Genomic DNA, 27,605 nt, shown 5'->3' with positions numbered 1-27,605 from the left:
AAGGTTATACATAAAACGTTTACTTGACTAGTTATTTATAATAAAAAAAAATCCTTAGGAAACGTAACAGTTTGTTAAAAGCCAGTTTTTCAAGCAATGTAACTACGTTGCTGTCATTTGACAAGGAAGTTCCAACACAATTCTCATGCTCTAAATCAGAATTTGTTTCTGTAGCATAGTCTTGTGGGAAATGTAGTTCTTATGTCTATTAAATATATAAATATGTTTTAATAAAATCATATCGTGACCAATACATGGGTCTTCCGTATAGCAAAGACAAAAGTAAAAAATTTATTTTTATACGTTTTGAGTATAAGTAATAAATATCGCAATTATTTTTAAATGCTTTTGCTACCAGGACTACAATCCCCATAATGCCTTGTAGTAGGCTCCCTGGCGTGCTTTCTGCAGGTTGATCTTAGGCTTCTGATGAGAAAAGGAAAACACAAAAATAAATAGCAGCGGAGAAGAAGAGTCATTCAGCTTATTGTTGTATGAATAATGTCTTAACAGGGTGAATGCAGAGATCATGGCGATGGAAGGTAAGAGATCCTGTCTGATTAATATTAATGACTGTATGGGAATAAGTAAAATGGAATATGCCATATTTTCTCCCCAAGTCTTATGTTTATCTTTATATCTTGCAAATAGAATGTGATTTAAATCTGTGTAATGAATGAGAAGAGTGTCAGCAAGTGAATGAAAACAGTGTTTGCAGTGCTCTATGGAGGACAGTTAATTATTATTGCAGTGTACTTTGTTACATAATACCCATATGTTTATGCAATTTAATTTAATGACACTAAAAGTATGTGTACTGCCATCTGATAAAATGCTATTGTGGTTATAGTCGTAAAAAAACTGAAAGTGATGCCATATTTGTCTGTGTATTGTATAAATAAAAGTTTTAGTGCTTTTTCTGTTTACATTTGTAGAGTTGCAGATCAAGCTGTGCAGGACTTTGGGAACCACAAAGTAAAGATACTATTGTCTCATCACATCTTTTATTTTAATAAACTTGTATAAAGCAAAGCACTGTTAGTGGAAGTGGGTGTTCTGCTTTATTTAAAGGGGCAGTGTTCTGTAAAATTTGGTTTCCCTTTATTGTGTTTTTTTTTTCAAATTATTTGTTATACCAGCTGCAGAGTATAACATGTTTGATACATTGATCCTTTTGTGTTTATTTTCGTAAATTAAATAGCTGGGTTTGCTGTTTGAAATGACAACCCATCAAAATAGGCTAAACTTGCAGAGAGATCAGACATCCTTAACTTATCACTCAAATGCTCCCCTTTCCTATCTATGTCTCTATACAATGCTAACATTTGTCAGAAAAAAATCTTCTACTCATTTGAAATTCAAACTAAGTGATTTTGCATTGTCTTTTTCTTATTCATTTACTGATCATGCTGTTCTTCTGTGTTTCTGTGTTTAGTGGTACTTTAAATTTAAAAACATACTCAGCCAAGTTACTTACATTTTTACTTCAAATGGCATTAGAAACACACACACACACACACACACATATGGGCCTTGCACCCAGGGTCATAGGATGTTAAGGAGCAGCGGTCTTAAGACCACTGCTTCTTAACTCCTATTTCCAGCGAGCCTGAAGGCTTGCGCGGAAAAGGGTATTTGGCTCCATTCGGGCCATGATAAATCGGTTCCATTGAGTGCTTTCCGTATTAAGGGAAATGCACCTAGCATGGTGTACTTGATTTAAAGGGACAATCTACTCCATAATTTTTATTATTTAAAAAGATAGTTAATCCCTTTATTACCCATTCCCCAGTTTTGCACAACCAACACTGTTATATTGTTATACTTTTTTAGCTCTGTGATTACCTGTGATGATTTGTATCTAAGCCTTTGCAGACTGCCCCATTATTTCAGTTCTTTTGACAGGCTTGCATTTTAGCCAATCAATGCTGACTCCTAAATTACTACACGGGAGTGAACACAATGTTATCTATATGCCACACATGAACCAGCACTGTCTAGCTGTGAAAAACTGTCAAAATGCACTGAGATAAGAGGTGGCCTTCAAGGGCTTAGAAATTAGCAAATGATCCTACCTAGGTTTAGCTTTCAATAAAGATAAAAAAGAAAACAAAGCACATTTGATTATATAAGTACATTGAAAAAGTGCTTAGAATTGCATGTCCTATCTGAAGCATGAAAGTTTTATTTTGACTAGACTGTTCCTTTAAATCAATTTGATTTAAATTAGGTCACTATTTAAATAACTATTTAGTAATACTTTATTTAAATAATGGTTTTCTACATAAAGGTTTCATTTTTAGAATAATAACTTTTACTGGACAGCCTGTTAAAATACTGGACTGTCCGGTAATGGACACTTGGCAACCCTACTGGCATCTAGTGCATTTCCTGATAAGCAAATATTAAGTAATGCTGTTTAAGTAAAAATTAATGCAGCAGTGTTGGCTGTACATACATCCTACCATTTCCCAGTAACCTTACAGGGAGGGGAGAATAGGGAACTTGTGGGCAGTGGTCTACTCTTGTTTTGTGGGGGAGCAGGGCCGCTACTGGATTGTGGTAGGGGCTGAGGTGTGCAGTGAGTGCTAAACACATAACTCACTACTTGTAACATTTAGCCACCAATCAGCAAGAGCTACCTAGGTACTAAACCAAAAAAGGGCCGGCTCTTAAATTTGATAATAGGAGTAAATTAGAAAGTTGCTTAAAATTGCATGCTCTTTCTAAATCATGAAAGAAAAATGTGGGTTTAGTATCCCTTTAAGATTCTCTGGTAATTCTTTTTTTTTACCATTCACTTATACCAGATTATACTGTACATTGTTCTTAGCAACACCGATATTGCACCCTGGGCTATTGGAAACATTCTTCTATTCAAAACTGAAAGGCCTGTCCCTTTAATGCATGTCTACACAAATATCAGTAAGAAGGAATCTATTTTATGAGAAATTTGTTTCTGTGATTCTACTTTGTCTTGACCGTGCGCAATTTTATTTTACAGAATTCTGACTTACATATACAGATGCAGTCTTTTTTTTTTTTTTTGGTCACTGTTTTGGTGCAAAATGTACCATTACTAAACACATTTAAAGGGACATTAATCATAAAATAAATAATAAAAGTAAAAAAAGCATTCAGGTTGGATGGCAGATGATACACTGAGGGGTACATTTATTATTTATTTATTTATAAAATATTTTACCAGGAAGGATACATTGAGATTTCTCTCGTTTTCAATTATGTCCTGCAGGTGGACAGGTTTGAAAGTAGTGAACCTGTCTGCCTATAATTGTAACTTGCACTTTGATCGCAGGACAAAATTTAACATTGCACAAGAGGATTCTTGTGCAATGCTGCCGCCTGCTCCAGCGCAACTGATTGCACAGGAGCAGGGCATGTCAATCACTCCAAACGAGCGAATATAGTGGCAAGTGATCACGCCACTTCTAAGGTGGCGGAGAATAAAAGAGAAGCTATTTTAACTTCTTAAAGATGTGGGGCATGTATATTGCAAAAATGCTTCTAATTAAAACTGAAATGCACTAGTATTTACCTTAAAGGGACACTGAACCCAAAAATTTTCTTTTGTGATTCAGATAGAGCATGCAATTTTAAGCAACTTTCCAATTTACTCCTATTAGCAATGTTTCTTCGTTCTCTTGCTATTTTTATATAAAAAAAGAAGGCATCTATGCTTTTTTCTTTATTCAGAACTCTGGACAGCAGTTTTTGATTGGTGGATGAATTTATCCAGCAATCAGCAAGGACAACCTAGGTTGTTCACCAAAAATGGGCCGGCATCTAAACTTACATTCTTGCATTTCAAGTAAAGATACCAAGAGAATAAAGAAAATTTGATAATAGGAGTAAATTAGAAAGTTGCTTAAAATTTCATGCTCTATCTGAATCACAAAAGAGAAAATTTGGGTTCAGTGTCCCTTTAACATTGCTATATTCTGCACAAAGTCATTGTTTGCACTGTTTATCTATTCTTAATTATCCTCAGCAGAACAGATTAAATAAGGGTACACTAGGTTTCAACATGGTGCCAATAATTTAGCCACTTTGAAGAATTGGAAATTCCACAATTTTCAGAGTTAAATTATAGGAAAAGCAGACAAAATATACAATGAAAGTTGCAATGTTTGATCTACCGCTATACAATATAGGATCTACTTGTAAATACAAATCTACATTTTAGGCAACTGACTTCAAATAAGTCAGAAGGTTTTAGATAATTAAAATAACACCCCTTTTTAACTGTAGCACATTGTGACATGTTGGCTGAAGTGTCAATCCTAAAACCTATTTCAAAAAGACAACCATTTGCTGTGTGCATGAATACTGGAGAATAGTTCCTTTATGTGTTACTCACTTTCTGTAAACTGTTATTTGTAAATAAATGGAGTTATTGTTTGCATAACTTTCTGTTGCTGAACTTCTTTTGTGATGGAAATTGAAGATGTAAAGGTTATTTGTTTACTTTGCATTGTATGATACATTTGGCATTCTTATAACTGAATAGTTTAGAGTAGTCATAACACATTGCATAATCACTATATTTACAAATGCAGGTGTGGACACAGCACTTATTATGAGCAAACAGGGGTGGTTTACCAATCCCCAAATTCAGCGAATGAATAATGTCCTCCAGCTTCCAAGATTCTTTAACGTTTTAGCGCTGTTATGGCGTTTTATTCCGTCCAAATGAAATACAACATCATAGCCGTTTGGCTGTCCTGAAGCTAACAGCGCTTCCTGGATTGCGATCTGGAGGGCGTGCCTAGCGTCATAGGGACGCCCCCCTGACCTGATCCCATAATTGAAATCCCGCAATCTAGAGCATGATCGCAGGATTTAAATTTGTCTACATCAGGACGTTGTTCCGATGTAGACATTATGACCCTGTCATGAAAGGGTTAAAATAGATCTTTATTCAGCAACAAATGGGTCCAATACAGCAAACAGCAACGTTTTGGGCTACAACATGCCCTTACCCATGCTTGAGTAAGGACATGTTGTAGCCTGAAACATTGCTGTTTGCTCTATTGGACCCATGTTTTGCTGAATAGAAATATATTTTAAAGGGACAGTCTACACCAAAATTTTATATTTTTTTTAAAAGATAGATAATCCCTTTATTATCCATTCCCCAGTTTTGCACAGCCAACACAGTTATATTAATACAAGTTTTACCTGTTCGCTAACCTTGTATCTAAGCCTCTGAAGACTGCCCCCTTATTTCAGTTCTTTTGGCAGACTTGCATTTTAGCCAATCGGTGCTGACTCCTAGGTAACTCCACGGGCGTGAGCGCAATGTTATCTGTTTGGCAAACATAAACTAACGCCCTCTAGTTTTGATTTTTTTTTCTCCAAAATGCATTCAGATAAGAGGCACCCTTCAAGGGCTTAGAATTAAGAATACCAAGAGAACAAAGCAAAATTGATGATAAAAGTAAATGTGAAAGTTGTTTAAAATTACACGCCCTATTTGAATCATGAAAGTTTATTTTTGACTATACTGTCCCTTTAAAGAATCTTGGAAGCTGGAGGACATAATCCCTATATTACCCGTATGGTTTTTTTTGTGCAGTCACTTTCTGGATATCTGTAGATTCCATTGTGTGATCTAATTTAGAAATAGTGATTCAAGTTACTGACCTGACGCATCTGCAGTTCACAAAGATGACTAACGTTAAAAACTCTGTTCAATCTCAGTAATGCAGTTGTAGCAGACCTCACAACTGTCCTGGATCCTACTGGATTGTTATGGGTTAAAAGATCTGGCCTGCTTTCCTCCTCCAGCTCTACTTAGGACATGCCCTGTCTTACCAATGGCCCAGTCTTGACCCCGCCCATCCCACAAAAGCCTACAAAATGCAGTTGGACTTCAACAACTATAGGTGCCCTTATCTCTAAAATCAAAAGTAGAGGCAAATTTGCTCGAAATCTCCTTAAAATAGGGTCACTTGCTATTCAAAATAATGTGTAATGACATAGATTTGTTTGTTGCAGGAGAGATGCAGCCCTCTGCAAGAGATTGACCCCTGTGAAAAAGAAAAACTAAGAATGTGTGTTAGTTTTTTGTCCTCAAGAAAAAGCAAAAGTGATAATGTGTGTTTTTTGTGAGTTCTGGTGGTGGACAAACAAGGCAGCCACAATTCAAAAGAGCCACCTGGAGGGGAGAACAGCAGATAGAGGGGGTGCCCTGCCACCTTATCTAGATCAGGTCCTGTACCACTGGATGTTTTTATGGAATATAATTTTATTTGTGTGTAGCTATAAATTTATGTGCAGCCATTAAGGGTTCTACAATTTTGCTCTGTGGTCTTAAGGCTCCTAAACTACTGGGCCTCGATCCGATATGCAGCGTCGCCTGCAAAAGCCGGTGACGCCAAATTTTGCGCTGGTTTGGTATCACATATACGGCGTAACCTAGAAGTTACGCTCGTATATTTCTGCCTTCGGCCGTAGTTTTTTGGCCCATAGACAGGTATACCAAACCAGCGCAGTTTGGTATCCAATATACAGCGTAAGGACTTACGTGGCGAAAATGGAGAAATCTTACTCCATTTTCACCACGCCACAAATTGCAGGCGTAGTAAGCCTTACGCTGTATATTGGAGCCCCGTAACTCCCTAAACTACCTGCAAAATAAAACCTAACACCTAACGCATGCGCAATGTCTATCTACCTGTCAACCATGATCCCCCGCCGCAATCCCTAATAAAGTATTTAACCCCTAAACCGCCGCTCCCGGACCCCGCCGCCACCTACATTAAATGTATAACCCCCTAATGTGAGCCCCTACACCGCCGCCATCTACATTACCTACCCCCTAATGTGTGCCCCTACACCGCCGCCAGCTATATTACCTACCCCCTAATGTGAGCTCCTACCCCGCCACCACCTATATTAAATTATTAACCCCTAATCTAATCTCACTATACCGCCGCCACCTATATTAAATTATTAACCCATAATCTAATCCCCCCATACCGCCGCCACCTATATTAAATTATTAACCCCTAAAATACTAAACTATCCCTACCACTAAACTTAAGTCTAACCCTACAAATAGCCCTGAAAAGGGCTTTTTGTGTGGCATTACCCCAAAGTAAACAGCTCTATTGCCAGCCCTTAAAAGGGCTTTTTGCGGGGCTTTGCCCCAAATTAATCAGCTCTTTTACCAGCCCTTAAAAGGGCTTTTGGCGGGGCATTGTCACAAAGTAATCAGCTCTTTTGCCTATAATCTAAATCCCCCTACACCGCCGCCACCTATAATAAATGTATTACCCCCTAATCTAATCCCCCTACACCGCCGCCACCTATATTAAATACATTAACCCCTAATCTAATCCCCCTACACCGCCGCCACCTATATTAACTATATTAACCCTATTTATATTAGGGTTAATATAGTTAATATAGTTATTATATTTTATATATATATATATATATATATATATATATATATATATATATATATATTAAGTATAATAACTCTAACACCCCCAACTAAATTCTTATTAAAATAAATCTAATTAATATTATTAATTAAAATATTCCTATTTAAATCTAAATACTTACCTATAAAATAAACCCGAAGATAGCTACAATATAATTAATAATTACATTGTAGCTATTTTAGGGTTTATATTTATTTTACAGGTAACTTGGTATTTATTTTAACTAGGTAGAATAGCTATTAAATAGTTAATAACTATTTAATAGCTACCTAGTTAAAATAATTACCAATTTACCTGTAAAATAAATCCTAACCTAAGTTACAAATACACCTACACTATCAATAAATTAAATAAACTACAAATATCTAAACTAAAATACAATTGAATACACTAAACTAAATTACAAAAAATAAAAAGATTACAAGAATTTTAAGCTAATTACACCTATTCTAAGTCCCCTAATAAAATAATAAAGCCCCCCAAAACAAAAAATGCCCTTCCCTATTCTAAATTAAAAATTAACCAGCTCTTTTACCATCCCTTAAAAGGGCTTTTTGCGTGCCCCAAAGTAAACAGCTCTTTTGCCTGTAAAAAAAAAACCCACAATAACACCCACATACCCAAACCCCCCTTAAAAAAACCTAACACTAAGCCCCAGAAGATCCCCCTACCTTAAGTCGTCTTCACCCAGCCAGGCCGAACTCTTCATCCAATCCGGGCAATGTCTTCATCCAAGCGGCAAAGAAGAAGTCTTCCATCCGGCGATGTCTTCATCCAAGCGGCAAAGAAGAAGTCTTCCATCCCGGCGATGTCTTCATCCAAGTGGCAAAGAAGAGCCAATAGAATGCGAGCTCAATCTGATTGGCTGATTGGATCAGCCAATCGGATTGAACTTGAATCTGATTGGCTGATTGAATCAGCCAATCAGATTTTCTTACATTAATTCCGATTGGCTGATAGAATCCTATCAGCCAATCGGAATTCAAGGGACGCCATCTTGGATGACGTCATTTAAAGGAAACTTCATTCGTCGTTCAGTCGTCAGGCCAGCTGGATGTTCCGCGTTGGAGGGCTGAAGAAAGAAGATTGAAAATGCCGCTTGGAGGAAAACTTCGCCCCGATGGAGGACCTCTTCTTTGCCTCTTGGATGAAGACATCGCCGGGATGGAAGACTTCTTCTTTGCTGCTAGGGTAGGGCATTTTTTTATTTTGGGGGGTTTATTATTTTATTAGGGGGCTTAGAATAGGTGTAATTAGCTTAAAATTATTGTAATCTTTTTTTATTTTTTTGTAATTTAGTGTTTGTTTTTCTCCTGTTAAGTGTAGTCAGTCCACGGGTCATCCATTACTTATGGGATATTAACTCCTCCCCAACAGGAAATGCAAGAGGATCACCCAAGCAGAGCTGCTATATAGCTCCTCCCCTCTACGTCATACCCAGTCATTCTCTTGCACCCAACTAATAGATAGGATGTGTGAGAGGACTGTGGTTATTAAACTTAGTTTTTATTTCTTCAATCAAAAGTTTGTTATTTTAAACGGCACCGGAGTGTGTTGTTTTTTCTCAGGCAGCATTTGAAGAAGAATCTACCTGAGTTTTGTGTATGATCTTAGCGGACGTAACTAAGATCCATTTGCTGTTCTCGGCCATTCTGAGGAGTGAGGTAACTTCAGAACAGGGGACAGCGGGCAGGTTCACCTGCAAAGAGGTATGTTGCAGTATATTATTTTCTAAGGAATGGAATTGACTGAGAAAATACTGCTAATACCGATATAATGTAAGTACAGCCTTAAATGCAGTAGTAGCAACTGGTATCAGGCTGATATGTATGTATGTTTATACTTAAGTATTTCTGGGGAATGGCACTTCACTGGGAAAATACTATATGCATATAACTTTTAGCCTAATCTGCAGTGTGAGCGACTAGCAGCAGGCTTTTTTAATGACATTTCATAAATTAGATTTTAAACGTTTGCTGGCATGTTAAATCGTTTAATTATCTGAGGTACTTGGTGAAAAATTGTTTTGGGCGTTATTTTCCACATGGCTGTCGTTTGTTTTGTATTAAAACAGTTTACTGAGCTTCCCTCACTGTTGTATTGTGAATGGGAGGGGCCTATTTTGGCGCTTTTACTACGCATTAGAAATTCAGTCACAGTCTGCCTTCTTCTCCCTGCATGATCCAGGACGTCTCTACAGAGCTCAGGGGTCTTCAAAACTAGTTTTGAGGGAGGTAATCACTCACAGCAGACCTGTGAGACTGTGCTTTGACTGTGATAAAAACGCTTATATTTTCAATTGTTATCCGTTTTTCTGATATTAAGGGTTAATCATCCATTGCTAATGAGTGCAATCCTTTGCTAAATTTATGCATTTACTGTGAAAATTTGGTTTCTATAACTAATCCGGTTCATTGTTATTCAACTGTGACAGTTTTTGTGTGCTTCTTAAAGGCACATTAACGTTTTTTTATATTGCTTGCAAATTTATTTGAAAAGTATTTTCCAAGCTTGCTAGTCTAATTGCTAGTTTGTTTTAACATGTCTGACACAGAGGAATCTCTTTGTGCAATATGTTCAAAAGCCAATGTGGAGCCCAATAGAAATTTGTGTACTAATTGCATTGATGCTACTTTAAATAAAAGTCAATCTGTACATTTTAAGAAAATTTCACCAGACAACGAGGGGAAAGTTATGCCGACTAACTCTCCTCACGTGTCAGTACCTGCATCTCCCGCTCAGGAGGTGCGTGATATTGCGACGCCAAGTACATCAGGGCGGCCATTACAAATCTCTTTACAAGACATGGCTAATGTTATTACTGAAGTTTTATCTAAATTACCAGAACTTAGAGGTAAACGCGACCACTCTGGGGTGAGAACAGAGTACGCTGATAATGTTAGAGCCATGTCTGATACTGCGTCACAAATGGCAGAACATGAAGACGGAGAGCTTCATTCTGTGGGTGACGGATCTGATCCAAATAGACTGGACTCAGACATTTCAAATTTTAAATTTAAGCTTGAGAACCTCCGTGTATTGTTAGGGGAGGTATTAGCGGCTCTGAATGATTGTAACACGGTTGCAATCCCAGAGAAATTATGTAGGCTGGATAGATACTATGCGGTACCGGCGTGTACTGACGTCTTTCCTATACCTAAGAGACTTACAGAAATTATTACTAAGGAGTGGGATAGGCCCGGTGTGCCCTTTTCCCCCCCTTCTATATTTAGAAAAATGTTTCCAATAGACGCCACCACACGGGACTTATGGCAGACGGTCCCTAAGGTGGAAGGAGCAGTTTCTACTCTGGCTAAGCGTACCACTATCCCGGTGGAGGATAGCTGTGCTTTTTCAGACCCAATGGACAAAAAATTAGAGGGTTACCTTAAGAAAATGTTTACTCAACAAGGTTTTATATTACAACCTCTCGCATGCATTGCGCCTGTCACGGCTGCGGCGGCATTTTGGTTTGAGTCTCTAGAGGAGACCATTAGCTCAGTTCCATTGGATGAAATCATAGACAAGCTTAGAGTCCTTAAGCTAGCTAATTCATTTATTTCTGATGCCGTAGTACATTTAACTAAGCTTACGGCTAAGAATTCCGGATTCGCCATCCAGGCGCGCAGAGCGCTGTGGCTAAAATCCTGGTCAGCCGATGTGACTTCTAAATCTAAATTGCTTAACATACCTTTCAAAGGGCAGACATTATTTGGGCCCGGTTTGAAAGAAATTATCGCTGACATTACTGGAGGTAAGGGACATGCCCTGCCTCAAGACAGAGCCAAACCAAGGGCTAGACAGTCTAATTTTCATGCCTTTCGTAACTTCAAGGCAGGAGCAGCATCAACTTCCTCCGCTACAAAACAGGAAGGAACTGCTGCTCGTTACAGACAGGGCTGGAAACCTAACCAGACCTGGAACAAGGGCAAGCAGGCCAGAAAACCTGCTGCCGCCCCTAAGACAGCATGAAGTGAGGGCCCCCGATCCGGCAACGGATCTAGTAGGGGGCAGACTTTCTCTCTTCGCCCAGGCTTGGGCAAGAGATGTCCAGGATCCCTTGGCGTTAGAGATCATATCCCAGGGATATCTTCTGGACTTCAAAGCTTCTCCTCCCAAAGGGAGATTTCATCTTTCAAGGTTGTCAACAAACCAGACAAAGAAAGAGGCGTTTCTACGCTGTGTTCAAGATCTTTTGTTAATGGGAGTGATCCACCCGGTTCCGCGGTTGGAACACGGACAAGGGTTTTACTCAAATCTGTTTGTGGTTCCCAAGAAAGAGGGAACCTTCAGACCAATCCTGGATTTAAAGATCCTAAACAAATTCCTAAGAGTTCCATCGTTCAAAATGGAAACTATTCGGACAATCTTACCCATGATCCAAAAGGGTCAGTACATGACCACAGTGGATCTAAAGGATGCGTACCTTCACATACCGATTCACAAGGATCATTACCGGTACCTAAGGTTTGCCTTCCTAGACAGGCATTATCAGTTTGTAGCTCTTCCCTTCGGGTTAGCCACGGCTCCAAGAATCTTTACAAAGGTCCTGGGCTCTCTTCTGGCGGTACTAAGACCGCGAGGAATAGCGGTAGCTCCGTACCTAGACGACATTCTGATACAAGCGTCAAATTTCCAAACTGCCAAATCTCATACAGAGTTAGTTCTGGCATTTCTAAGGTCGCATGGGTGGAAGGTGAACGTAGAAAAGAGTTCTCTATTGCCACTCACAAGAGTTCCCTTCTTGGGGACTCTTATAGATTCTGTAGAAATGAAAATTTACCTGACAGAGGACAGGTTAACAAAACTTCTAAATGCTTGCCGTGTCCTTCATTCCATTCAATACCCGTCAGTGGCTCAATGCATGGAGGTAATCGGCTTAATGGTAGCGGCAATGGACATAGTACCTTTTGCACGCCTGCATCTCAGACCGCTGCAATTGTGCATGCTAAGTCAGTGGAATGGGGATTACTCAGATTTGTCCCCTATGCTGAATCTGGATCAAGAGACCAGAGATTCTCTTCTATGGTGGCTTTCTCGGCCACATCTGTCCAGGGGGATGCCCTTCAGCAGGCCGGACTGGACAATTGTAACAACAGATGCCAGCCTACTAGGTTGGGGCGCTGTCTGGAATTCCCTGAAGGCTCAGGGATCATGGACTCAGGAGGAGAGTCTCCTTCCAATAAACATTCTGGAATTGAGAGCAGTTCTCAATGCCCTTCTGACTTGGCCTCAGTTAGCAACTCTGAGGTTCATCAGGTTTCAGTCGGACAACATCACGACTGTGGCTTACATCAACCATCAGGGAGGGACAAGGAGTTCCCTAGCGATGATGGAAGTATCAAAGATAATTCACTGGGCAGAGTCTCACTCTTGCCACCTGTCAGCGATCCACATCCCAGGCGTGGAGAACTGGGAGGCGGATTTCCTAAGTTGCCAGACTTTTCATCCGGGGGAGTGGGAACTTCATCCGGAGATCTTTGCCCAAATACTTCGACGTTGGGGCAAACCAGATATGGATCTCATGGCGTCTCGCCAGAACGCCAAACTTCCTTGTTACGGGTCCAGGTCCAGGGACCCGGGAGCGGTCCTGATAGATGCTTTGACAGCACCTTGGACCTTCAAGATGGCTTATGTATTTCCACCCTTCCCGATGCTTCCTCGATTGATTGCCAGGATCAAACAGGAGAAAGCATCGGTGATTCTAATAGCGCCTGCGTGGCCACGCAGGACCTGGTATGCAGATCTAGTGGACATGTCATCCTGTCCACCTTGGTCTCTGCCTCTGAGACAGGACCTTCTAATTCAGGGTCCTTTCAAACATCAAAATCTAATTTCTCTGAAGCTGACTGCATGGAGATTGAACGCTTGATTTTATCAAAGCGTGGATTTTCGGAGTCAGTAATTGATACCTTAATACAGGCTAGGAAACCTGTTACCAGGAAAATTTACCATAAAATATGGCGTAAATATTTACACTGGTGCGAATCCAAGAGTTACTCATGGAGTAAGGTTAGGATTCCTAGGATATTGTCTTTTCTACAAGAAGGTTTAGAAAAGGGTTTATCTGCAAGTTCTTTAAAGGGACAGATCTCAGCTCTGTCCATCCTTTTACACAAACGTCTGTCAGAAGTTCCAGACGTTCAGGCTTTTTGTCAGGCTTTGGCCAGGATTAAGCCTGTGTTTAAGACTGTTGCTCCACCGTGGAGCTTAAACTTAGTTCTTAACGTTTTACAGGGTGTTCCGTTTGAACCCCTTCATTCCATTGATATCAAGCTGTTATCTTGGAAAGTTCTGTTTCTAATGGCTATTTCCTCGGCTCGTAGAGTCTCTGAGTTATCGGCCTTACATTGTGATTCTCCTTATCTGATTTTTCATTCAGACAAGGTAGTTCTGCGTACTAAACCTGGGTTCTTACCCAAGGTAGTCACTAACAAGAATATCAATCAAGAGATTGTTGTTCCATCTTTGTGCCCTAACCCTTCTTCAAAGAAGGAACGACTTCTGCACAATCTAGACGTAGTCCGTGCCTTGAAATTTTATTTACAGGCAACTAAAGATTTTCGCCAAACATCTTCCCTGTTTGTGGTTTATTCTGGTCAGAGGAGAGGTCAAAAAGCATCTGCTAGGACTTCCGGTGGGCGGCCTTAGAAGATGGCTGTGAGCTCCGCTAGCTCTGAAGAAAATCTCTGCTAACTACAGTTATTTTGCCAACCTTCTATGCCATCTGCATCTCCCTTGACAGAAAAGGTGTCTGGGAAACCCTGGCAGATAGAAGCATTACACCCACTTCTTCCCCGGAAGGCATTATACTAAGTTATAGTTCTTGAAGGATCACTGAGCTATGGAACCAGAAAGGGACGTTGTTGCGCAGATAACCACAGTATTTCTGCCCATTTTTGAGGAGTTACTCCTAAGCTGCAAGAATCTACACGAACTGGTACAGGCGACTAAAAGATTTTGCCCCACGGATGTGGATAAGGCACCGATATTAGTGACTACCTCTTCACTGGATAATAAGCCCACGCGGTGTCAACAGCAGTCAAAACATGATCCCTCACGCAGTATCGTGTGGTTGGACGATCTGCAGCCTGATTTATGTAATGGTGAGGCACCTACTTGCAACCCTTGGATTTTCCCCCTGCTGAACGAGACTGATGCCTGTGACCCCAAACCCGCTCGAAGAAGTGTTACGGAAGCTCCAAAACCTAATGCTCCGTCACACTTACCCATGCAAGCAGCGGACTGGCTCTCCATGTCCCCGGAGCTCTGGTTTCACGCACATTGTACAGTCACAGGGGACAGTTTTGACCGGCAATTGCCAACACCTGCAACGGAACTCTCTATAGTGGCGCACATCTCCACAAGGGGACAACTGATAGACCTACACATTAATTGGCGCACCTCGGATCATTTGCAGAAACAAGATGGCCACCGGGGTTTAAAATCGGAGAGCAGGATTGTCCTGCCGAGGAACGGTGTGGGATGACATCATACACCAGGTCAGCGTGAGCCGGCTCTGAGGCGGTTGTCCCTTTCTGTAGGATATAAATTTCCAAGCTGTGCATTCTAGACATTGAGAAGCTACTAACGAGGCTGGCCACTGAGTGTTTTGCCGAATGGGTTACTTCAGTTTGTATTATCTATCTAGTTTTTTTTACTGTTTCACATGTTTTGGCACTGCATTATCTAAATGACTCCAACAAATGCAGATATTGAACTACCACTTACTTCTGTGTATGCACTATTTTTGCCTCAAAACCTTCCTTCAAAATGCTGTCCAATTGATTGTGGCTTAGGGGGTGCTCAAAATGTTAAGTTGACTATACTCACTGGGAGGCATATCCCACTATATGGCATGATGAAGGAGGCATTTGGGAATAACTGTCTGACTTACCTGCCGTTGTACACTCCAACATTTCCTAGCAGTGGACACCCACTTTTTTAACCTCAAATAATGGTTTGTCTCCGCAATTTGTTGCTCCAACAATTATTCTCATATTATTCATTACGCTAAACGCTCTGTGCACACGTCTCTATTATTTATATTCAAGAGGTATCTACATACATCTCCTATTAGGGTGGGCTTGTTTGTCTTGGAGTGTTAAATAACTTTTAAATAACTTTTACACCAATATGCCATACATCTAATTATCTCTTGAATTGGGTATTCTATAGCAGGTGGACTCTGCTTAGTTAAGGTCATACTCCACTACGGCGCTAACACACACACTCCTAGATCTATTTGGGTATTGTGGTGCTCAGTTTCATTTAATTTTGCTCTTAGCTGTCTTATCTATTCTCATTGTGGTAGGGAAGCTTTTGAAGAATCACCCTTCATAACCCCTATACTTTTACTTTTATGAAAATTTAATTACAGATTGCAGGCAAGGTAAATGCGCCCCCTATCATAGTTTAAATAAGAGCTAAATATCTATGTTCACCCCAATGGGCTCCGCATTCCATAACATGTCAATGAGTTCAGAGGGGCTATCATACTGGATGGGTGAAGGGGGCATTTAAATTTAAATTAAATTAATTTCTAGTTTAGTTTGGGTTTGAGTTTCGTTAAGTTAGTTTAGTTTAGTAATTTAAAAACAAAAAACCCCAACATTGTGGTACAGGTATATAGACCATTTCCATTCTGCTGAAAACATTAATGTTCTTAACTATAATTGCACCTGGATTCCTTATACATATGCAAATTTATATTGTCTCTTATCATGGTTATGTACTTTCTTATGTGACGCACCCTGCGAGGTGTGATGCTGACATGCTATGTATGTACCCTTTGTTAATATATAAATAAAATTAAAAAAAAAAAAAAGCATCTGCTACCTCTCTCTCTTTTTGGCTTCGTAGCATAATACGTTTAGCCTATGAGACTGCTGGACAGCAGCCTCCTGAAAGAATTACAGCTCATTCTACCAGAGCTGTGGCTTCCACGTGGGCCTTTAAGAATGAGGCCTCTGTTGAACAGATTTGCAAGGCTGCAACTTGGTCTTCTCTTCATACTTTTTCCAAATTTTCCAAATTTGACACTTTTGCTTCTTCTGAGGCTGTTTTTGGGAGAAAGGTTCTTCAGGCAGTGGTTCCTTCTGTGTAAGATCCTGCCTTTCCCTCCCGTCATCCGTGTACTTCTAGCTTTGGTATTGGTATCCCATAAGTAATGGATGACCCGTGGACTGACTACACTTAACAGGAGAAAACATAATTTATGCTTACCTGATAAATTCCTTTCTCCTGTAGTGTAGTCAGTCCACGGCCCGCCCTGTTTTTTATGGCAGGTCTAAAATTTAAATTAAACTCCAGTCACCACTGCACCCTATAGTTTCTCCTTTCTCGTTTGGTTTCGGTCGAATGACTGGGTATGACGTAGAGGGGAGGAGCTATATAGCAGCTCTGCTTGGGTGATCCTCTTGCACTTCCTGTTGGGGAGGAGTTAAAGGGACAGTCAACACCAGAATTTTTGTTGTTTAAAAAGATAGATAATCCCTTTATTACCCATTCCCCAGTTTTGCATAACCAACACAGTTATATTAATACACTTTTTACTGCTTTGACTATCTTGTATCTAAGCATCTTCTGACCGCCCCTAATCACATGACTTTTAGTTATTATCTATTGACTGGCAGTTTAGCCAATTAGTGCAGTGTCTGCCACAACTCACGGGCGTGATCACAATGCTATCTATATGGTTTACCTGAACTACTCTCCCCTGCTGTGAAAAGCAAATACAAAAGCATGTGATTAGAGGCGGCCTTCAAGGCCTTAGAAATTATCATATGAGCCTTTCTAGGTTTGCTCTCAACTAGAATACCAAGAGAACAAAGCAAAATTGTTGATAAAAGTAAATTGGAAAGTTGTTTAAAATGACATGCCCTATTTGAAAAATAAAAGTTTTTTTTGGCCTTTACTGTCCCTTTAATATCCCATAAGTAATGGATGACCCGTGGACTGACTACACTACAGGAGAAAGGAATTTATCAGGTAAGCATAAATTATGTTTTTTTGTAATTTAGTTTAGTGTATTTAATTGTATTTTAGTTTAGGTATTTGTAGTTTATTTAATTTTTTATAGTGTAGGTGTATTTGTAACTTAGGTTAGGATTTATTTTACAGGTAAATTGGTAATTTTTTTTAACTAGGTAGCTATTAAATAGTTATTAACTATTTAATAGCTATTGTACCTAGTTAAAATAAATACCAAGTTACTTGTAAAATAAATATAAACCCTAAAATAGCTACAATGTAATTATTAATTATATTGTAGCTATATTAGGGTTTATTTTATAGGTATTTAGATTTAAATATGAATATTTTAATTAATAATATTAATATTAATTAGATTTATTTTAATAAGAATTTAGTTAGGGGTGTTAGAGTTAGATAGGGTTATTATACTTAATATATATAATATAATAACTATATTAACCCTAATATAATTAGGGTTAATATAGTTAATATAGGTGGCGGCAGTGTAGGGGGATTAGATTAGGGGGTAATACATTTATTATAGGTGTAGGGGGATTTAGATTAGAGGCAAAAGAGCTGATTACTTTGTGACAATGCCCCGCAAAAAGCCCTTTTAAGGGCTGGTAAAGGAGCTGATTACTTTGGGGCAAAGCCCCGCAAAAAGCCCTTTTAAGGACTGGCAATAGAGCTGTTTACTTTGGGGTAATGCCACGCAAAAAGCCCTTTTCAGGGCTATTTGTAGGGTTAGACTTAGGTTTAGTGGTAGGGATAGTTTAGTATTTTAGGGGTTAATAATTTATTATAGGTGGCGGTGGTATGGGGGGGATTAGATTAGGGGTTAATAATTGAATATAGGTGGCGGCGGTATAGTGGGATTAGATTAGGGGTTAATCATTTTAATATAGCTGGCGGCGGGGTAGGAGCTCACATTAGGGGGTAGTTAATGTAGGTAGCGGCGGTGTAGGAGCTCACATTAGGGGGTAGTTAATGTAGATGGCGGCGGTGTAAGGGGCTCACATTAGGGGGTAGGTAATGTAGGTGGCGGAGGTGTAAGGGGCTCACATTAGGGGGTAGGTAATGTAGGTGGCGGCGGTGTAAGGGGTTCACATTAGGGGGTAGTTAATGTAGGTGGCGGCGGTGTAAGGGGCTCACATTAAGGGGTAGATAATGTAGGTGGCGGCGGTGTAAGGGGCTCACATTAGGGGGTAGGTAATGTAGGTGGCGGCAGTGTAAGGGGCTCACATTAGGGGGTAGGTAATGTAGGTGGCGGCGGTGTAAGGGGCTCGCATTAAGGGGTAGGTAATGTAGGTGGCGACGGTGTAAGGGGCTCGCATTAGGGGGTAGGTAATGTAGGTGGCGGCGGTGTAAGGGGCTCACATTAGGGGGTAGTTAATGTACGTGGCGGCGGGTCCGGGAGCGGCGGTTTAGGGGTTAATAACTTTATTATTAGGAGAGTGAGGGGGGATAGAGGGGTATACGTGTCGGGCTATGTTTGGGAGGCGTGTTAGACAGTACGGGAGATTTTATAACTTAGTCAGGTTTTGTAGGCGCCGGCAGTTTCTAAAGTGCCGTAAATCACTGGCGACTCCAGAAATTTGTACTTACGCAGATTTCTGGACATCGCTGGTTTATCCGACTTACGGCACTTTAGCAATTGCCGGCAGGGTATATTGGATAGCTCGAGTTGCGAGCTGAAACTACGTGCGGCGGGGGTTCCGATCTATATCGGATTGCGCCCCTGATCTGCAGCTCCTATAGCTTAGGGAGTTGGCAATCACTGACATAAGAAATATCTTAATAAGTGACAGATTACATTTTTTCATGTGGTTTTCTTGGGGGTAATGCCACGCAAAAAGCCCTTTTCAGGGCTATTTGTAGGGTTAGACTTAGGTTTAGTGGTAGGGATAGTTTAGTATTTTAGGGGTTAATAATTTATTATAGGTGGCGGTGGTATGGGGGGGATTAGATTAGGGGTTAATAATTGAATATAGGTGGCGGCGGTATAGTGGGATTAGATTAGGGGTTAATCATTTTAATATAGCTGGCGGCGGGGTAGGAGCTCACATTAGGGGGTAGTTAATGTAGGTAGCGGCGGTGTAGGAGCTCACATTAGGGGGTAGTTAATGTAGATGGCGGCGGTGTAAGGGGCTCACATTAGGGGGTAGGTAATGTAGGTGGCGGAGGTGTAAGGGGCTCACATTAGGGGGTAGGTAATGTAGGTGGCGGCGGTGTAAGGGGTTCACATTAGGGGGTAGTTAATGTAGGTGGCGGCGGTGTAAGGGGCTCACATTAAGGGGTAGATAATGTAGGTGGCGGCGGTGTAAGGGGCTCACATTAGGGGGTAGGTAATGTAGGTGGCGGCAGTGTAAGGGGCTCACATTAGGGGGTAGGTAATGTAGGTGGCGGCGGTGTAAGGGGCTCGCATTAAGGGGTAGGTAATGTAGGTGGCGGCGGTGTAAGGGGCTCGCATTAGGGGGTAGGTAATGTAGGTGGCGGCAGTGTAAGGGGCTCACATTAGGGGGTAGTTAATGTACGTGGCGGCGGGTCCGGGAGCGGCGGTTTAGGGGTTAATAACTTTATTATTAGGAGAGTGAGGGGGGATAGAGGGGTATACGTGTCGGGCTATGTTTGGGAGGCGTGTTAGACAGTATGGGAGATTTTATAACTTAGTCAGGTTTTGTAGGCGCCGGCAGTTTCTAAAGTGCCGTAAATCACTGGCGACTCCAGAAATTTGTACTTACGCAGATTTCTGGACATCGCTGGTTTATCCGACTTACGGCACTTTAGCAATTGCCGGCAGGGTATATTGGATAGCTCGAGTTGCGAGCTGAAACTACGTGCGGCGGGGGTTCCGATCTATATCGGATTGCGCCCCTGATCTGCAGCTCCTATAGCTTAGGGAGTTGGCAATCACTGACATAAGAAATTATTGTCCTATAAGAAATATCTTAATAAGTGACAGATTACATTTTTTCATGTGGTTTTCTTGCAAAGATAAATGCTTTTCTATGTTTTTTTTGTGTGCAAATATACAAGCTTTGACATAGTTTTCACTTGTAGCGCTGAGTTCTCTATTTGAATAATAATAATATGCGCTCATACTGAATAAGCATGATAATATGCATATGGCTTTACTGGTATGGATGCATCTGATTTCAAAACGTGTGGACTCGCATAGTGTATCTTTTTTTAAAAAAAAAAATAGCTGTTGTGTCAGGAGTGAGAACTGCTCTGTTTCAATTGTGGGTGAAAAAAACAAAGCAGAATATATCTCTTAAGAGTCCTATTTGAGTAATGTGATTAAAATATATTAGGTTACTAAAAATAAAAATTTTCATTACTAAGAAGCAAAAAAAAATATTGTTTTCTTGGTACCGTGTTAGCCTGTTAAAGGGACTCTGAACCAGTGTTAATTTCGTCGACTAAAACTAGACTAAAATGACTATAAAACTAAAGAAATTCTGATGACTAAAATACGACTAAAACTAAAATGACATTTTAGACAAAACACTATGACTAAAACTAAATCAAAATTACATTTTAGTCAAAAGACTATGACTAAAACTAAATCAAAATTTGCTGACTAAAACATTTTATGCAAGGTGTTATAATCAATCCATATCCAATTACTTCTCTTTTGTAAAATTTACGAAACTTCATTTTATTAAATTTTAAGATAAAGACATGTTATATACCACAACAGTTAAATCTGTATTGCATGTTCAAACCTTAATACCACAAATAAAAACAGGTTAATAAACCTTTTCTCCAGGAGTATATAATGAGTTTGGAAGTTCTAGAGCAGTGATAATCTTTGCCGAAAATGTTACGAATCTGTGAACAATCAATTGATTCTTCCTATAGAAATAAGCATAACCCACGAATATGGGTTTGTTATGCTGTGCCTGTGCTATCTGCAGAAACTTTTTGTTGTGTTGAGTTACTTGATACTTGTTTTAATTATTAACAGAGAACTGTTAAAGTTTTTATATTAGGTAATATGTTCAATACAGCCAATACAGTTTTTTTTTTTTATATTTTAAAGTTGCACTTCTGTTTGTTTATGAAACTTGGTTTTATTTAATTTTAAGTTTAATAAAGAAGTTACATATCACAACGGCTTAATCTGTGTCTGTATTGCATGTTTAAACCTTAATACCATAAATATTAACAGGTGTTATGTTTAATCCTGGAGTATATAATCAGTTTGCAAATTATAGAGAAATGCTTAAATAATGCATTACACTTTAACTAAACCCCTTAGATTTTAGTCGACTAAAATCTACTGGAGATTCAGTCGACTAAAACTAGACCAAAACTAAAACAATTCAGATGACTAAAATACGACTAAAACTAAAATGGCATTTTAGTCAAAAGACTAAAACTAAGACTAAATTGAAATTTGCCGTCAAAATTAACACTGCTCTGAACCCAAATGTTTTCTTTCGTGATTCAGATTTAATTTACTCCTATTATCAATTTTTCTTTGTTCACTTGCTATAATTATTTTAAAAAGAAGGCATCTAAGCTTTTTTTTGGTTCAGTACTCTGGACAGCACTTTTTGAATTTATCCACCAATCAGCAAGAATAACCCAGGTTATTCACCAAAAATGGGCCGGCATCTAAACTTACATTCTTGCATTTCAAATAAAGATACCAAGAGAATGAAGACAATTTGATAATAAGAGTAAATTACAAAGTTGCTTAAAATTGCATGCTCTATCTGAATCACAAAATAAAAAATTTGGGTTCAGTGTCCCTTTAACTAGTTGTATAAGTGATACCTTTATTGGCTAATGAAAAAGGGATTTTGTTTTTGAGAAGCACTAAGACTCCTTTATCAGGTATGTTAGCTAAAAGGAAATTCAAGCCATTCTTTTCTTTTTCCCCATCTAAAACAGGTAATTTTTTAAATGTATAATAGTTTGGTGTTTTTTTTGTGTGTGTAAAATACATTTAGTTTTTGGGTGAGGTGTGTGTCTGTCCACCAGTGGAACTGTGAGGGCCACTGAGCTTCTACCCCACGGACAGTTGCTATTCGTTCCAGTAGCAATTTAAATCACTGAACTGCACACCTTCCAATTCTTCTATTAGGAATTAAAAGACCCACACCGTGTAGTATCTCTTCCCTAGGACACTCTAAATCTCTTCACAATGTTACAATTAATCAGACATTCCCTTCCCAAAAAAGAGACAACATAAACGTTTTTCATCTGATTCTCAATATTCCACATCCTCTGTCAGTGATCCAATAACCTTCTTATTCTCCCGTGTCCAAGAAAAGGTCATGTTTCTATTACACAGGTAATTCTTCTCTTACAGTCATAGTCATTTTCCTTTTAGTATTTAATGATTGTACTGACACTATTGATCCTATGTTATATAGCTAAGCCATTATATATCTGAGCCATTTCCAAATAAAATCCTAGACCAAAACTAGAGACTTCACTTGTACTGCCATCCTACAAGCTGTTTAATAGTATCTACCAACCTAAATGGTTTTCAATTGAAGACATATCCCCCAAATATGGATTGTACTCTCTAAGCCAGGGGTGTCAAACTCATTTTAGTCGCGGGCCATTTTCCATACAAGTACAACTCATGTGGGCCGCACACTACCTACATATCTTGTCATTGCTAAACAGTGCAGTGGCATTTGCTATAACTGTATACATTTAAAAAGATTGTGTTCTGTAACTCCAAATTAACTTACTCTGGCTTGAGGAAATGTGCTCTAATGCTTTTAAGAAGGTGACACAAACGCTCCACCTGCGACCCACTGTTTATAATAGTGATAGACATACCTGTTGTACATAATATAAAATAAATACATAGGAATATATATAAAGTATGTGATTTTAGTTAAAGAGAAAATGATGGAAAGGAATGGACAGAAATGATGTGGGAAATCAGTGCTACCATAGTAATGAACTGCATGTGTTAAAGAAATCATTATGCACTTATCTGTCTTTTTCTTTTTAATAACATATGTTTTAATGTATGTGCATCCCTAACAGTAAGCGCACTCGCTCTTTAAGTAATAAGCATATTATAATTAATATTTTTCATGGAGGTGGCGTGGGCCGCACAAAATTAGGTTGAGGGCCGCATGAGGCCTGCGGGCCGCAAGTTTGACACCCCTGCTCTAAGCTATCTCAACCTCTCTCTATTATTTTATTTATGTTTTGTAAAGTTGCTTCTTCCCCTTATCCAATTTCACACTCTAATCTCATTCTCTCCTAGTCTTTAGGGAATATGTTTAATGTCTATTATTATGGCATCTATTTCATTCTTGGGTATATACAAGACTAGAAAATACAATAAAACTGCAGTGAGGTTGTGTGTTTTTTTTAATGCAACTCCAGCCATAAAAAGCACCCAGCCCCAGATACAAGAGGCCTTGGACTTTGGATAAATATATTGTCAGTAACAACTTAAATCTGATAAATATACCAGAATCTGCAGTTCCATACTGTAGTTAAAGGGACACTCAAGTCACTCAATGATTCAGATAGAGCATGCAGTTTTAAGACACTTTCAAATTTACTTCCGTTATCAAATTTAACATAATCTTGTTATATACACACTTTCTGGTGAACACGATCCTACTGAGTATGTGCGAAAGCTCACAGGGTATACATATACTGGTGTGTGGCTGATTTCTGTCACATGGTACAGTGTGCCGGATAATGGGAGGAAAAAATAAATTTGTCAGAAAAAATAAGTCTGCTTATTTGAAATTCAGTTGGTGTTCAAGCATTGCCTTTTTATTATGTACTTGTAAATTATGCAATTCTACTGCATTGAGTGGTCCTTTAACAGGGCATAAACTACTGAATAGATATGGTGCGTTCAAGGCAAATATTAGCTTAAAATAGTATTAGTGGTTTGATTATTGAAGAGATAATTGTAAAGTAATAGGTGCTGCCCTGTTGAAACCTAGGCTTCTCTTATTTTATGTGATGTTCCCTGCTGAAGCGGATTAAAGACACAGTCTACTTGATTTTTTATTGTTTAAAAACATAATGCCTTTAACTACCTATAATCCAGCTTTGCACAATCAAAATTGTTATATTAATAAACTTTATAACCTCTAAGCCCCTGAAGGCCGCTTCTTATCTCACTGCATTTTATGAGCTTTTCACAGCTAGAAAGTGCTGTAGATTCAGGAGTCACTTCTTTACAGAAAGGGTGATTGGTTCATAGAATAAACTTCCACAAGAGGTGGTAATTGCAAACACGGTGGGGGACTTTAACCCTTTCGTGACCGGCTTAAAAAGTGCAAACTATCGCAAGATTTCAATTATGGGATTGGGTCTGGGGTCCCTATGACGCTAGGAATGCCCTCCAGACCGCGATCAAATCCTGCAAGCGCAGTAGGCTTCAGGACAGCCGTTGGCTATGATGTTGTATTCCGTCATAGTGGCTTTAAAGTCCAGCGCTGTTGTGACGGAATACAACGGCATAACGGCGGGAAAAGGTTAAAAATGTGAAGGATAAGCATAAGGCTATCCTACAAACTAAATAAGCTTATACTTTTAGGAAATATTGGGCAGACTTGTTGGGACTATGGTTCCTATCTGCCATCAAAATCTATGTTTCTATGAACCTGTCCGCACAGCTTTGCATTGAACAGGCAGCACACCCTGTACATTTGCTGCCCAGATGTGTCATTACACACTCACTTGAGTCTATAATACCTTGTTTCTCGTGAGAAGGGCCTGTTAATCACCAATCAAAGTTCGGGGTAATTTCAATATGCCATCTCGGAGGTGGGAAACAAGCCCACAAGGGCTCAAAAGCAGCTTACGCTGCTTTATTACATTGAGCCCTATGGGCATGGGCTCTTTGTACGAAGCAGCGTAAGCTGCTCCGGACTCCGGAGCCCTTGAGGAGCCAATGTAAGAAGGTGGCAAAGAGAAATCACAGAGAGCTCGCTCTCAGTGATTGATAGTCCCTTCTCTCGCATAATTGCAGTGTGTAGTACTGCATACGGGGCAGCGGACGAACAGATCCACTGCCCGTATTCAGCAAAGGCATGCGGACAGCTTCTCAAGTTGAGAAGCTGTCTGCACGTCTTTTAATACATGGGGCCCTATGTATTTAAACTCTGTAAAGTGATTAAACACTAAGTTGAAGTCAATTCTGGAACAGCAATGCCCTACTGAGGCCAAGCTGAACACATATGGTGAGCCAATGACAAGGGGCATATGTTTGTAGCCACCAATCACGTGCTATTTCCCAGTAGGGCATTACTGCTCCTGAACCTACCTATATATTCTCTTCAAAAAAAGACCACCACCACCACCACACAAGAGAACAGTTATGTTGATAATAGAAGTAAATTGAACAGTCTCTTAAAATGACGTGCTTTGTCTGAACTATGAATGTTTTTTGTTTTGAAATAAACTTGTAATGTTCCTTTTAATAATGAAAAACTTAACGGCTAGATTATGAGTTGTGCTTTAAGGTAAAAAAGAGCGTTAACAGGTCCTAACGCTGCTTTTTTATGCCCACTGGTATTACGAGTCTTGCAGGTATATTTGTACCGCACACTTTTTTGGCCTTACCGCAAATCAACTTACGTAAATTTCGTAAAGCCTTTTTTTCTATGCGAGTTCCATAGCACTGGTATTACGAGTTTTTGTCCTGGGAGGCCAAAAAGTGAGCGGTACACCCTCTACCGCCAAGATTCCTAACACATTTTAAAGTCAGTAGTTATGAGTTTTACGCTACAAACCTGTAGCATAAAACTCATAACTAAAGTGCTAAAAAGTACACTAACACCCATAAACTACCTATTAACCCCTAAACCGAGGCCCTCCCGCATCGCAAACACTATAATAAAAATATTAACCCCTAATCTGCCGCTCCGGACATCGCCGCCACTATAATAAACATATTAACCCCTAAACCGCCACACTTCCGCCTCGCAAACACTAGTTAAATATTATTAACCCCTAATCTGCTGCCCCCAACATCGCCGCCACCTACATTATACTTATTAACCCCTAATCTTCCGCTCCGGACATCGCCGCCACTATAATAAACATATTAACCCCTAAACCGCCACACTTCCGCCTCGCAAACACTAGTTAAATATTATTAACCCCTAATCTGCTGCCCCCAACATCGCCGCCACCTACATTATACTTATTAACCCCTAATCTTCCGCTCCGGACATCGCCGCCACTATAATAAACATATTAACCCCTAAACCGCCACACTTCCGCCTCGCAAACACTAGTTAAATATTATTAACCCCTAATCTGCTGCCCCCAACATCGCCGCCACCTACATTATACTTATTAACCCCTAATCTTCCGCTCCGGACATCGCCGCCACCTACATTATACCTATTGACCTGCCCCCAACATCGCCGCCACTTACCTACATTTATTAACCCCTAATCTGCCATCCCCAACGTCGCTGCCACTATTCTAAATTTATTAACCCTTTAAACCTAAGTCTAACCCTAACCCCCCCTAAATAAATATATTTTAAATAAATCTAAATACAAATTACTATAATTACCTAAATTATTCCTATTTAAAACTAAATACTTACCTATAAAATAAACCCTAAGCTATCTACAATATAACTAATAGTTACATTGTAGCTAGCTTAGGGTTTATTTTTATTTTAAAGGCAAGTTTGTATTTATTTTAACTGGGTAGAATAGTTACTAAATAGTTATTAACTATTTAATAACTACCTAGCTAAAATAAATGCAAATTTACCTGTAAAATAAATCCTAACCTAAGTTACAATAACACCTAACACTACACTACAATTAAATAAATTCCCTACATTAAATACAATTAAATAAATTAAATAAAATTAGCTAAATTACCAAAAAAACAAACACTAAGTTACAGAAAATAAAAAACAAATTGCAAGATCTTTAAACTAATTACACCTAATCTAATAGCCCTATCAAAATAAAAAAAGCCCACCCCAAACCCCCCCCTAAACTAAACTACCAATAGCCCTTAAAAGGGCCTTTTGCGGGGCATTGATTGCCCTTAAATGGGCATTTAGCTCTATTGCAGCCCAAAGCCCTAACCTAAAAAATAAACCCACCCAATACACCCTTAAAAATCCTAACACTAACCCCCGAAGATTCACTTACCAGGAGAAGTCTTCATCCAAGTGGC

The 27,605-nt window shown here is 39.4% G+C and overlaps 1 protein-coding gene across 2 annotated transcripts in view; it reads left to right on the top strand.

Annotated features, from left to right (window-relative positions):
* The first annotated feature begins 410 nt into the window (after positions 1-410).
* The window catches only part of SAMD12 (sterile alpha motif domain containing 12), a 959,986-nt gene continuing 932,791 nt past the window's right edge, over positions 411-27,605 (top strand). For both annotated transcript variants that reach the window (XM_053715312.1, XM_053715308.1), the window contains exon 1: positions 411-542. In XM_053715312.1, coding sequence (XP_053571287.1) covers positions 530-542 — 13 coding nt within the window. In that variant the 5' untranslated portion in view covers positions 411-529. The remainder of the gene's footprint in view (positions 543-27,605) is intronic.

Source organism: Bombina bombina, chromosome 5 (genome assembly GCF_027579735.1).
Source record: "Bombina bombina isolate aBomBom1 chromosome 5, aBomBom1.pri, whole genome shotgun sequence".
NCBI lineage: Eukaryota > Metazoa > Chordata > Amphibia > Anura > Bombinatoridae > Bombina > Bombina bombina.
This window is presented reverse-complemented; position numbering and strand designations above follow the sequence as displayed.